Below are 14,619 nucleotides of genomic sequence, written 5' to 3' on the forward strand. Positions count from 1 at the left end.
AAAAAAAAAAAAAACTCATCTTTATATATGAAAACTGAAAAGGAGCGTTTAGTGCTGTGAAGAACATACCTGCTTGGAGTGGAAGAAAGGATTAAGTATTATGTCCCTCATACATAAAGAAAATAGTGATTTTTAAGAATAATTTTAAAAAATAACACCAAAATAAATATTTAAATTAGATTTATGAGATATGGTTTTATTTTAAGTTAAATAAATATATTGTTATTTGATTTTATATCAAAGTAAAATGTGGATTAAATATTAAGAGAATATAATATTTTTAATTTTTCTTTTTTTTCTTATTAAATGAATATTTTATATTCCTAATTATATATATGTGTGTTTTGGATTGTTATATATTGAAAAAAATGTTGATGGAAACTATTATAAAAACAGAAGTTGTGGTGGTAATTTATATACGAAAAATATCACTCTTTATTTTAAAAATAAGATGTATATATTGTATTAATGTGCTAATAACTGTATCTAAATTAAGAATAAAACTTATTGTTTTGGATTAATATGAAAAAGGTGGCATTTTGATTCATTAATAAGAAAATATAACTTGATTGGTCAAAGCCAATTGTATTTCTCTACTTGTTTTGTTGATTCATAATAATTTTTAAATATAGAATGTTACGAACATATCGGAGGCTACAAATAGAAAACTCTTGCCCAGCCGAAAAGACCAAGGTTTTCTAGAAAAGGTGGTGGAGATAGTATCACACGGGTGAGGAATAGCAAAACTGTTAAGGGGAGTAGCCCATGCTTTTTATGGATGGTAGACCGGATATAAAATCAAAGGTTATAAATAGTAACTATTGGACTAGGCGGAGGAATCCATGCTTTTTAGGGAAGGTAGTGCAGATATAAACTCATAGCTTCTAAATAGTAACTATTGGGCTACCCGAATGGCCCAGATATTCTAGTTAAAGTGGTGTGCATATTGAAACAAGGGTGGAAAATAGCATAACTACTCGGCCAGCCGAAAGTGCCCAGGCTTTTTAGCCAATTTGGTGCGGATATAAGATGTAAGGTTAGCAAATAGAAAATTTGATAAATCAGCCGAATGGGCCCAACAGTTTTTAGAACTGAGGGTTTGGAAAAATGAAACAAGGGATTCCAAAAGTAAAATATTAAATAAAAGTAATAATAAACCTATATGTATTATTTCAAATTAATTCTGCTGTATTATTTCAATGTTTCTCAAGATGCATCCTTAATATACTTTGTAAGAAATACACATCTAAGCTTTACATTTTCATACATATACATATATGTAACTTTATTATTCTAATTTTTCATTTTCATCTCTGGTCTTTTATTACACTATGCTTGAGAGGGACTTTTTATTTATTTACAAAACTTTATTCATGTATTAAAATAAAGGATGTATTATTACCCAACTTTTTTCATTATCGTCATACTCACCAAATTTGACTGTTTTTATTATGCTAAATAAAATCATCGTGAAAAAACCTTTTTCACTTACTGTAATCCTTAATCTTATTCAAACAAATTGATTTGATATTTTTTACAACTTTTGTAAATTTAAGTAGCGATAGAATGAGATGCGTTAATTTTAAGCTTAAGCTTAGATAAATATTGTTTAGTTTCTAAAGTCATTTATCGAAGGAAAAATAGATTATTTTGTGAAAAATTTGTAGAGATTTGGAGATAATTTTTTGTAGTGCTTATTGTATGGCGATGGCTATTAGGCTTGTGGTTTTTATGCGAATTTGGGCAAGTTTAGGTCTATTCACTTCTTAAGCATTGCCTTAATATTGATATGCAATTGTCTAGATAATATTGATATGCAATTGTCTAGATAATATTATGCTTGTGATATGCAATTATCTTGGATAATATTAATATGCAAGTGATTATTATTAATGAATAAGGAGAATTTGATTAATGAATGAGTTTGTTTAAAATTTATATACAGATGATCGTTAATAATGAATGCTGAAAAATTGATCAAACAATCGTTTTTTCTAAAAAAACAAACTTATTATGATGGTTATTGCAATAGATGACATAAAAAGTCTTATTTTACTATATTTTCTATGACGGTTGTAGAAATACCAATCATAGAATGTTTTGTCTGAACATATTATGATGCATATACATTTTATGACAGTTCATAGACAACAGTCATAATAAGTCAACTTACTATATAAGTTTTTTAAGTAACATAAAAAATGCAGAGTTTTTATACTTTAGTTTTATGTTGTCATCAAAACCGTCATAAAAAGTCTTGTAAATCCGTTATAAAAAGTATTTTTAACTAATGTTATTTATATTTATTATTTAGTATATAATAAAGATAACAATGTTTAAATAAATACAAATACAACACGTCTGTATTTTTACTATTTTTTTAATGTTAATTATCTCTAAGCGTTTAATTCTTAAGTATATATTAAAGTAAGACAATTTCTCTTTATCCTCTCTTAACTAACTTTATTATATCTCTGTTTAAACTAATTTCCATTACATATAAACTTGTAATACATTGATTATGAAATAATATATTCAATACAATAAATAAATAGTTTAAATTTAATAAAAAGATATTATTGGTTAAAATTTTAAAAATAATTAAAATAATATTTTTTACAAGTGAGGATCCACCTATCTTTTTCTTTCTCTGATCAATAACTCATGCATTAGAACGGAAAAAGTGATTATGACCATGCAAAAGAATAATGAAAAGAATGGTCAAAATGAAAGCAAGTGAGTGTATTATTTTGGACAGTGAAAGTTGCGTTAAGTAGCCACGAGACCATAGTTTTCAATTATCTATTTTCTTTCACTAAAATGTTAATAACTCCCTTGTCCACCCCCTTATCATGTTTTTCTCTTTTCAGAAATAAAATGCGGTCATTCAAAAACAAAAACAATGACAAAATTATTTATTTTTAAATATTTTTTATTTATTATTATTATTATTATTATTATTATTATTATTATTATATTATGTTTGCATCATACTTTTTGTGTCACAATATGATATTGATTTAATTTTTATTAATGCATACACTAAAAAAATAATGCAAAATAAACATTTTTTATTGATTATTTATTTTATAAGCAAATTAAATAAGATGAGTGAAATTGTTCTAGAGATTGATGTTAGTATAAATGAAAAACCATTTAAACAATCTTATAATATAAATATACGTTGGACTATAATGTTAGTGTTTTATTATCTATCTAGGTAGTAGTATTTATAAATTTATTTAAATTTTGATATTTTGTAAATGAATTTATTAAGTTAAAAGTTAGGAAGTTAGATAAACAGTGGTTAGGTGAATGAAAACATAGATAAAATATTGAAATATGAAGAAGGAGTCTTACTGTGATATTCCTTGATTTAGTAGTTTCATGTATATGCCAAACATGACAAAAGTGATATCAATAATAAGTCCTACTGTTTCCTTATATAATCAGTGCGCACGTGAAAAAAAAAAACAAAACATTACTTTAGCAATCATCTTATTTTTCTTTTTAGTTCCATGTTTCTTCTGAAAAATTTCAAATTATTCTTCCAAATTTGTTGGCAACACTCCGTTATCTTATACAATATATTTAAAACTTAATGGAGGAAAGTTTTAATATAATATATTTAAAACGTCATAAATATCTTATACAAAGTAAGATAACAGGTCAAAATAAATTTAAGTTTAAAATAACAATTATGAGAATTTACAAGATTGTACCTTTTTTTACATTGGATTTTCTCATGTAATTAAATATATTATATTGAGACTTGGAAAGGAAAAAGACATTATGATGACAAGACAATATTAAAATAATAATAAGATATTAATAAAATTTTCAAAATAATAATAGTAATAATAAAATTATATAATAATAATAAATTAAAATTATTCAATAATAAAATAAATAAAATTATTCAATAATAATAATAATATTAAAATTATTAAGAATTTTCTTCTTTCTGTTCATATTATTCAAAAACTTTACTTTTAATTATTATTTTAATTTTAGTATCGTATGTATGTGATCTTTCAATTCTAGGAAGTGAGAAAAGAACACTTTTATTAAAGTAGTGACCTTTGTTTTGCTTTGATTGGAAACAGTGGAAGAATATAATGTACTACATATTTAGATCTGCATTTGCCAACTTATTCTTTAATGTACCATTTTTTAAGGTATTATCTATTATTATATCAATTTGAGTGAAAGTTATAAATAGTGCAATCTCAATATAATATATTTAATTAGTCAAAAAAAATTATGTAAAAAATTTACAATAATATTTAAGATAATGCAATTTAAAAAGTTTGAAAAATAAAATAAAATAAAAAACACAAAATATAATATAAATTTAATATTTTTTTTTTCTTTGATTAAGAAGTCATGCATTAGAAATGTGTGTGCTCCGCACTCCGACGCTGCTAGTATATTTGGTGTGTTCTCATAAGATATGAAAAATGTACCTCTTCCCCTTCAGAAGTCTTATTTATAGGTTGACTTGAACCTTCACCTGTGTATGTCAGTTCACCAAGACGTGTGTAGTGACCTCTTGATATTTCGAGAGTATACTTCAAGGTGTATCTTTGACTCATTCAACTTTAATTACAATTGTTTCTTTATTACGCATTTGTTATATTGCGAATGTCGTTTGACTCGGTCGTCCGGTGTATGACTTATAATATAATTAAAAAACTTGTTAGTCAAAAAACATAAAGACGTTGAGAAAAAATAATAAATAAATTTGAAACTGTATAAATAAATTTATCTCAAATCATAGTCACTTTAATCAAGTTGGCTACAATCACTTTCGCCACCAAATACCCATTTTTCATTTTGAATCAAATCAACCACCTTACTATATTTCTCACTGTACCATCCTCACTACCCTTCTTAGGCCACACAAAACCCTAACGCATGCTATATTCTTCACATTTAATACTTTTTAAGTACTTTCAAATATATATATCTCTTTCAATAAAAAAAACAAAACTTCTTTAGCAACTTTATGCTTCACTACTTCGTAACGCAGAAAAGAAAAATGACCTAATTTTATGCTTGACTACGCTGTCTTATGTCACTAAAACCAAATTTAACGCATTTAGTGTTAAGCAGAGTATAATATTTATACAGTTTCAAATTTATTTATTATTTAATATATTAAATTATGCTATTTAGCATTTAAATATTGAAACTATAATTTTTATTTTTATTTTTAAATTTAAAAACGAAAACTAGATAGAATCCTAATAGAACTACCATTACTAAACCTAAAAATGCTAATTATATTAATAATAATTATATTATAAAAATATTAACAAAAAAAATATAAGGATAATTATTATTAATATTAAAAAGTATTATTAATATAAAATATATTATCTAACACTAAAAAATACTGACATGGATAAGATATCTTTTACCCAACTTTTTTCTCAACATCTGTATGTTCTTCGACTAACAAGTAAGAGTTACTCTCATAAATGTTAAAAAAATAAAAGTATAAAAAGTTAGTAGAAATGGAAGTTGGAAAATAATAATGTCTATTATTATAAATAATAAAGAAATATAGAGCTCATTATCTTTCAATTTTAGGAAGGAAGTAAAAAACAAAAGTTTATTAAAATAATGATCTCACTTTTACTTTAAATTGGGACTTAGCTTATAAATCACCGAGATTTTGTACGTGTGTTCAGAAAATGGGTTTCAAAACACGTTATTATACTATGGAAGGGTTTCATGTTGAAAGCAAAAAATAAGGAATATAATTTTAATTAAAACATCTGAGATGAACTTATTTGAAAAATAAGACGTGAAGGTGGAGGTAGGAAAATATTGTGTGCTTTTTATAATTTATCTGAAAATATTGGCTTTTTTCAAATGTTAAAATTAGAGGTAGCATTCAATAGCGTGAACTTTAGATAAAAAAAAATATTTAAATTTAATTTATAATTATTTAAATTTATATCCTTTTAAATTTATCAGAAATTTAATTTATTTATTTTAATTTTATTTGTTATAAAAAAAACATAAATACGTTGTTGTGTAGCACATAATATAAAAATGTAATATAATATCTTAATTTAATATATTATTTATTTATTCCATGATATACAAAAAAAACTATGAAGCTCAGACACTTCACTTAAATGACATGTCGGTGTCATATACTCATATCGGACACCAAAACTTGTATGACACTTGTAGGACATGTATCCGTGAAGTGTCAAATTCAAAAAGTATTTATTGGACTTCTGACAATTCTAGTACGGTTATAATACAATTTTAAAAAAGAAAAATACATTAATTTTCTAAAAATTCAAACTTACTGCATAAATTTTTATTATGATTACAAAAATAAGAAAGAAATCTTTTTGAACCAGTCATGAAAAACATTTTTCTGTTCCAAAAAATAATATAGAACATACTTGTCCACATAATATAGTCTACACTTTTTATATTATACGTATCTTCGTGTTCATGTCCGTGTCGTATTAGTATCCGTGTCCGTGTATGTGCTACATTGAAAAAAGTGAGCATTATGTATAAGACCGAAAAACTAAATAAAATTATTAAGAAAATAGTTAAAGGACTAATTAGATCCCATTTCATAGAAAAAAAAAAGTTACATTTAAAAATAATTTTGAACAAATATACTCTATAACAGGGAAATCCGGTCATATTTGTTATAAAATTATTAGATAGCTTAATATTAAAGTAAAATATTGACTCAATATTAGAAGAATGTGACATTTTTAAATTTAGTAATATTAACTGTAAAAATAGTTTATATATATTTTAGAAATATACTCTAAACAGGGAAATTCTGATTAGATTAAAGATAATGCAAAATCTAAATAACAATTAACATTCTCAAAATAAAATGTTGGTAGAAATGAATTTAAACATTCTTATAATGTAAATATATGTTGGACTATAATGTTAGTGTTTTATTATCTATCTAGGTAGTAATAATTATAAATTTATTTAAATTTTGATATTTTGTAAAGTTAAAAGTAAGGAAGTTAGATAAACAGTGGTTAGGTGAATGAAGGCACATAGAAAATGTTACAAATATGAAGATGGAGTCTTAGTGTGATTCTTTGATTGATCAGTTTCATGCATATGCAAAGATGACATATACTTCCCAGCCACGCCTTTCCATCATTTTCTCTTGCTTTGATTTTCATTTTTTTTAGTGCAGTTTGAATGGACCACCTACCATTAAATTACTCTACATAATTTTCACTACAAGAAAAACCTGTTTTACGGTTTTTTTTTCGTATGTAAATTGGATTTATCTACCGAAAAGTTGGTAGGTAATGTTACTACCGTTGAAAGGAGAGAAGTGGTACATTATCTACGAATGTTAGGTGGTGGAAAAAGATGATACAGTGGGTAATATTTTTAACCCGTGGATAAAACAAAAAATTTAAAAATAATTAAAAGAAAAAAATTATTTCTCTGTGAAACACTTTTTATTTGTTTCTAAGAGAAGATGTTCTTGGCTCTGATCGCTGACGAAGGAGACCATGAAGAGGAGGAAGTCAATGACGACAAGGACAAAGCCAAAGAAGGAGTCAAAGGTCTTGATGAGGAACTGGTCGTGCAACGTCAATCCCAAGAGCTTGGTAGCGGCCTGAACCAGTGGCGAGTCAGAGGAGACATTTGGAGGCTTCATTGATCAAGTATTGAGAAAGGTATTGACATTCTTTCTCTTTCATTTGTGTTTGGATAATGTTCGATAGATTTAGGGTTTTTACGACATACTTTAAATGAAGGGAATTCTGAGTGCTCAAATCTCAGGTTGTGTTTTGGGTGGCTAAGATGGGATATCGCAGTATTTCATGGTTGGTTGTGTCTGAAATATTGTATGAAGATTTGATGTGATGAAAATGACCAGTGGTGTAGCATGCGTTTTGAAATTGGGTTTGTTTAGGTGAAAGTTAAGGATGATTGAGAATCACGAGCAAGTAGGCTTCTTTTGTGATTGATGTTTTGAAACAAAAATAAAATGGAACAAGGGAATAAATATCTTTCCATAATTATTAGTAGTTTCAAACCTTGTAATCTTTTGATTCCACTCGGTTTTAGCTTGGAAAGAATTGTGCCTAATTTAAATTTTGTGGACTGGGTCCTGAACCCCCTTTTATGCATTAGAAGCTATTAGTAATTTAATAAGGGTAGAGAAAGACGGTTATGGTAAAGAGAAGGTGTGTTGAGTTGTGTGGGAGCATCAAGGCAGAGGTTTTCTATTCGGGAAGGGTATGAACCAGAAAAATGTTCTGTTAGAACCCCTGCAGCGGTACAATTAGCGCTCCAAATGACTACCTCTATGACCAAAGGCTGAGACATGTTCCAGCAACACTGCGATAATGCAATAAGCATTGGCCAACCTTATGGAGGTAGGTATTGCAACAAGTGAAGTTAAGGAGGGGGAAGGATTATGTGGTTTGTGGTGCATGTAGGAAGGAGGAAGAAAATGAGGTGTAGGAATCTAGAATCTCCTATGTAGACAATGTAGTATTTATATAGCTTTGTTTAGAGCACTAGCAACAGAGTAGGCTATGCTAATACACTATGAATCAATGCCAAGATGTTAAGAAGGGCAAACTGCAAAAATTATGCAAGTGAAGGAGCTGTTCATTGGATTTGCTAGGTATGATATGCCAGTTTCTTTGTAGTGTATCTGCTGTAGAATTCTCCAGCACCTACATCTGCCAAATTTGCCAAGGTTGTGGAGTGCTACACTATTTGCAGCACCTCAGTTTTGCTCTGATAGTTCGTGTCAATGTTGGTGGGTTTTGAGTTTTTTTTTACGGTTAAAAAGCAGCTATAGTAGGTTGCATTTTTGTGAAGACTACACAGTTGTTTAGGCAGTCAAGACTACAAAAAAAATGCCTAATTTAAATTTAAAGTATCATACATTTATATAATAATACCTCAAAAATTATTTATTGTTGTATTTGTTTCAATGCAATAATGTTTTGCTATAGATATTAAATTGACTGTCTCCTTATACTAGTACTTCTTATTATAGTTGTCATTGTTTTTTATAATATAAGATTGTGTTCTAAGAATACTGATATTGGGGTTTCTAAAGTCCCTTTGCCTCACAAAGTTGTCATATTGATTATGGTGCAAACAAAAAGTTGAAGTTAATATTTTGAATGATGTTTACAGGTAGCTTAAGTATGAGCAGAAAGTGGTAAAGGATAATCCTCATCCAAAGTTATCGCAAGTATGAGCAGAAAGTGGTAAACCTCATCCAAGGTGATCTATCAATCTATTTTTCTAAAGTATTATGTGAATTTTTATAAAAAAGTTTCATATATTTCTGATACATTGAAAGAAAAGTATGCTCATAAGATTATGCAGAGTATGTTCATAAGATTGTGCATATTTGAAAAAAAATATGAAATTATACTTTGTGATTGGAATAATAAACTCTTTAGTACTTATGAAATTGGTAAAACTTCAAAATTCAAACATATAATAAGTTTACAATTTGTATTTTATTTCTTCTAAATTTGCTTAAGGAAAGCAATGTTTATTCCCATTCATGAACTTTCTCAGTAATATGAAGTGAAATTATTTAATGGTAGTGCGTTGGTCCTTTGGAATTGTGGATTTTGTTTGCATGGTTTAAAGAAATTGGGGTGTGTGTAATGGGCACTTTCTCTATGTGTTGATGAGTATTTCTTTTATGTTTCTGTTTTGTCATGCTAAAAGCTTATTAAAGGCCATCATTTTCATTTGTTGGACCTAGACATTCCTTACGTTTAGGGACCCTTTGTATCATTGTTTTGAGGCATTATTTATTCTCTCCAACCCCATGCCCACCCCCTAACCTTCCTCTTTCATCTAAATGTGATAATCTATTGCTTCCCTCCCTTTCTTAAACATATTAGACTAGTTATATCATCTTATTAAATCTTCTTTAACAAGTATTTTAAGAAGTTTTTAATTGTAAAAGTTATAAGTTTAAGATTTAACTTTTATATATTCTTGGTAAGGTTAGATTGTTTGCAAGTATTTACTATTAATAAAAAAAACATTTTAATCCTCAAAAAGTCTTAGAAAAAACTTTCATTAAAGATGGTGTAAATTTATATTATAAGTCAAATTAATTAATCACGTTACATGTTGATTATGTCGAACTTGGTCTTTTATCTGATAGTGTTTACTTTATATGGAACCTTGAAGGTTATTACTGGAGAAAGCGGGTAACAAGTCCAAGTACAACTATCCAACCAACAACAAGCATCGATATCAAGACATTGATTATGTACATTATTAGTTTAAGTTTTTTATTTTGGATTATGTTTTGAATTAGGATTAGAAGTTGACTTACTTTTTTATTTATATTATCTTTGACTTATTTTATATGATGAGACTACATAAGTGGATTTGAAATTAATTGTATTTTATTTTATGTTAGGTATATTGGAAGATGATTAATTGTTGTATTGAATATTATAGGTTCAATACAATTGGTAATAGATGGTTTAATTTGGAAAATTTTGATATGTTGGATGTTTTGGATAGTTGAATGTTTCATTATGCAGGAGTAAACAATTTAAAAAAACAATTCAATTAATGCTTGAATAAACATTTTGATGCATGCAGATTTAACTATGGGTTTTTACCCACTGAATGTAGGTGTGAATTACTTACGGACTGCTGTCCTGGTCCTGGGTATTACCTACGCACGGTTGCTCCTGGGTATTACCTATGGACTGTTGCTCGTAGGTATTACCTATGGACTGTTGCTCGTAGGTATTACCTACAGACTGCTGCTACCCACGGACTCATATTCCATCGATAAATTACCGACACCAATATTACATACGAATTTTTTTCCGTGGGAAATCCGTAGGTAATGCTGATTTACCTACGGATTTCTGCTGTTACATACGGATTTGGTTCATAGATAAATCAGTTTTTTTTTTAGTGTTTTTTAATTGTTTTAAAGATTTATAGCAACTTTAATAAAAGTGCATAATATAGTAATTTTAATTATTAATAAAGTTATTTACAAAACACATTTAGATATAAATTTAAGTTACGAATATTTTTTTTAAATCAACAAAAAATTAAATTAAATTAAGGATATAAAAGGTATCTCATCCCTTTTATACAATCCAAACCAAGATCTCCAAATAAAAGAAAAAAAACACCCAAGAAGCAAGAAGATAAAGATAGGTGTTGTTTGCTGCATAAACTAAACACCCTGCACCAGCAAGCATCCTGCTTCTATTGTGCTATAAGCGATGCAAACTGCATCTTCAATACCACCAAAAATTAAATACCTCCACAATCTCATTGACATTCCTATTGACTGGCTTACAAAACCAGACAAACTACTTCTCTTAATGGCAGCCTCATCTAGTGTTAAGTGCTTAGAGCTAAATCACTCTTTAAGCCTATAGCCGAATCAAGCACTTCTTACACTTCAGCGTCTTCCATTTGCTCCCTATTAAACATTGGCTTCACCCTGTATCATGTATGTTACGTATATTTGTTGTCATTCATAATTGATTTTCTTCTTAATATAAATTCACTTATTCATGATCATAACTTGCAGACGTTAAACAAAAGAGGAATATGTAAAAATTAAGTGTTACAAAATTTGACCTCAGAAAAAATTAATTATGTAAAAGAAAAAAAAAAACTTACTCCTAGGTAAAGAGTGTTTTGAACAAGTCATCAATCACATAGAATTAGGAGGTTCTTTTAATGAAACTAATAAGGAGGCGAGTATGGGAATTGATAATTGTTTTTCATTGATCTAGGCACAGGCCAGAAGAACAGTTACAATAATATACATACACAGGTAGAATGAACTAGAAGGGAGAAGATGGAAGAGGTTGAGAAGAGAGGAAATGGGAGAAGAGAGAAAGTGCAGGTTGTGGTGCAGAAACTGGAACTTGGTGGCCAGCACCTCTAACGGAGGCAAAAGTGAGACCACCCTCATACTCCTCCACCCACCCTCCCACTTTTACCCCTTCAAACCAAGCTCTCCACTCCTGGGTTACATTCAGTTTTAGCTCTTCCAAACTATATCTTGTTGATAGTATTGGAACTCTACCATCAATGTCTCCACTGTATACACATCAAATTACATCTCAAAATATTATAACCATAACTATATATTCAAAACAAATTTCTCCAAACTTTTCAATTGCATACCTGTAAATCCAAATGCGTGAACCAACACTTAATAGCTTCTGAATTAGTGGCAGCATTGTGGCTGGGGCGTCATTCCATTTCTCAATTATACCGCTTCATCATAAAACAAATCATATTACTATAATATTAGTTTATCAAATTAGTTATATAAAGAATAATAAAATATTAATACGTGGGAATAAGTACCTGCAAACTGTAAATGGATAAGGCAAGTTAGTTACATTTGCATGGATTGCCCTCTGAACATTCTTCTTGTTGAAATACTTTCTTACATAATCATCTGGACAATAATCGTATCCTGATGATGGTAATGTATTCCAAAGAACCTGAAATGCAATCACCTTTTTCATTTAAGAAATGTATCTATATGCATGGTGAAAGGAATTGACTACAAGCTACCCAAATATAATATAATACTTACCTGGGGAGCAAAAATAGGTCTTGTTGAATTTGGTCCTTTATAACCTTTGTCTTTGAGACAAACCGGTGAGTAAATATTGAAAACGTCAATATCCGAAAAAGATTTTAAAAACTTATTGATATTAAGTTCACAATCACTGGTGTGTCTTTTTTCACTGAAATTACAGTGTCTTTTTATTCCATCGAACACTTGTGTTGAAATTATTGCATGACTCCAGGCATACTCAAACATCCCTTTTAAATCTGTAATATCATTTATCACAGCATTTCCCATCTGAATTTTGATCAAAATATTACTTGTCAAATGTTAATGAAGAACTTATATCAACTTTTTTAATTTATAACTTAAAAAAATTATAAAGTTGCAAAAAGGGAGTTATAAAGATATTATTAACAGAAATTACCATCAATCCCTTCAAATTGATGTAAGGACCTCTTTTATTTCTTTCATATATAAGGTCAGCAAGTTGTGGAGCATAATGTCCTGTGATTTAAATAAAATAATCATTAAAATAAATATTTAATTAAATATTTAAAAACAAAAAAAATTAGTTAGAGATTTCTTACCTCCATAACTCTCTCCTACAATATAAAATTCGTTGGATCTAAAGTTTGAAAATCTTTTAAACCAACCAACCAAAAAATGATAATTATCAGAAGCAGAAACTTCATCACCAAGCTCACTTAAGTCCTTGGAATTGTTAGTGTAAGAAAACCCAACACCAATAGGTGAATCCAAAAATATGATGTTTGCAACTGAAAAATTAAGATAAGATAACGAAATTATGCTTCCAACTAACTAAATAAGTAAGTACTTTAAAATAATAACAATGAAATTACATACCTTTATTCCAAGAAAATTTGTTATATTTTAGATGTTCTTCCTGGTCTACCAAAAATGGACCAATCTCTTGTGCTGCCCCAAAGGCAATTGAGGAGCAACCAGGTCCTACTCAACAAACAGTAAATAGGTAACAGGAAAAAACAGGAAAAAAAAGAACAAAGCCAAGGCATAGAAAAAAAAAAAGCACCACCCACAAGAACTACAACGACAAAAAGTGCTTTGTGGTTCACCGATCAAAACAATTTTAAATAAAAACTGTGATGATGGAAAAAGGGTTTGAGAAGTAGAGTGAGGTGAGCACACAAAAGTTTTTACAAATATAATGAATTAAAATGAAGAAAGGGGAGTAATCAACTGTGTGATCCATAAATACCTCCATTAAGCCAAAGCACAAGAGGTTTGCGCGATGGAGCATCTTCAGCTTCAAAAAACCAATAAAATAGTGCTTTCTCTTGATCTGGTCTTAATTTAATATAACCTGCGTAGTGATTGAAGTTCACCAGTGGTTGTCCTGGCAAACTTTTTACTCTGTCATCCTCCTGCTTCCATGTCTCATCTCCAACAACCGTGTTGATCAGGAAGGAAATAAATAGGATCCAGAATATGAGTGCCATTGATGATGAGAGGCTAATCTTATTAATGAGATGTAAGAGTTAGAGGTGAAGTGAGATAAAAAAATTATTATTAAATTATATACTTACAAAAAAATTATTATTATGTGTATAACTAAACTTTACAAAGTTGAAGTAATAAATAAAACATAATTTTTTTAATAATATAACATACATAGACAGGTAGTAACAGATAGCACACAGTTATCATCTTAAATTTCATAAAACAACTTATACTTTTTAAAAAAAATTAAAGAATAAAAAAAAATTAGGATGTACTATAATTAAAGTTATAATAAGTTATTGTTTAAGTTCACTTAAACTATAAAATTTTCATTACATTTCATTGTTCACATAAAATATTCAAAGGTTACTAAAAATGAAAATGTAATTTAAAATTTTTCTAAATTACTAATCATGATGTTTATACTTCGGATGTTTATCAGTAATCTGACTAAATGACTAAAAGAAAAATTGTATATAAATTAATATTTAAAATTAAATAAAATATTATGAGTTTATAATTTATTTTAATAAATACAAATATATTAT

At 28.1% G+C, this 14,619-nt stretch overlaps 1 protein-coding gene and 1 long non-coding RNA gene across 2 annotated transcripts; one reads left to right on the forward strand and one right to left on the reverse strand.

Annotated features, from left to right (window-relative positions):
• The first annotated feature begins 7,502 nt into the window (after positions 1-7,502).
• Positions 7,503-10,521, forward strand: LOC137830342 (uncharacterized). Its single transcript, XR_011084207.1, has 3 exons — positions 7,503-7,700; positions 9,184-9,273; positions 10,207-10,521. It is a non-coding gene; the product is annotated as an uncharacterized lncRNA (long non-coding RNA).
• A 1,240-nt stretch (positions 10,522-11,761) lies between these two features.
• Positions 11,762-14,115, reverse strand: LOC137831144 (serine carboxypeptidase-like 35). Its single transcript, XM_068638703.1, has 8 exons — positions 13,830-14,115; positions 13,457-13,561; positions 13,180-13,368; positions 13,017-13,096; positions 12,614-12,886; positions 12,379-12,518; positions 12,193-12,285; positions 11,762-12,105 (listed from the first exon to the last, which is right to left on the reverse strand). Exons 1-8 carry the CDS (start codon positions 14,068-14,070, stop codon positions 11,847-11,849), a joined length of 1,380 nt encoding a protein of 459 aa, XP_068494804.1. The 5' UTR covers positions 14,071-14,115; the 3' UTR covers positions 11,762-11,846.
• Between the last annotated feature and the right edge of the window lie 504 nt (positions 14,116-14,619).

The sequence above is a fragment of the Phaseolus vulgaris genome, chromosome 11 (assembly GCF_000499845.2).
Source record: "Phaseolus vulgaris cultivar G19833 chromosome 11, P. vulgaris v2.0, whole genome shotgun sequence".
Classification (NCBI taxonomy): Eukaryota; Viridiplantae; Streptophyta; class Magnoliopsida; order Fabales; family Fabaceae; genus Phaseolus; species Phaseolus vulgaris.

Coding starts and splice junctions, on each gene's coding strand:
- LOC137831144 (XM_068638703.1), bottom strand. CDS start 14,070: ATGGCACTCATATTCTGGATCCTATTTATTTCCTTCCTGATCAACACG. Junction 12,286..12,378: donor TATCCATTTACAGTTTGCAG/GTACTTATTCCC, acceptor TTTATGATGAAG/CGGTATAATTGAGAAATGGA. Junction 12,106..12,192: donor TCACGCATTTGGATTTACAG/GTATGCAATTGA, acceptor ATGTGTATACAG/TGGAGACATTGATGGTAGAG.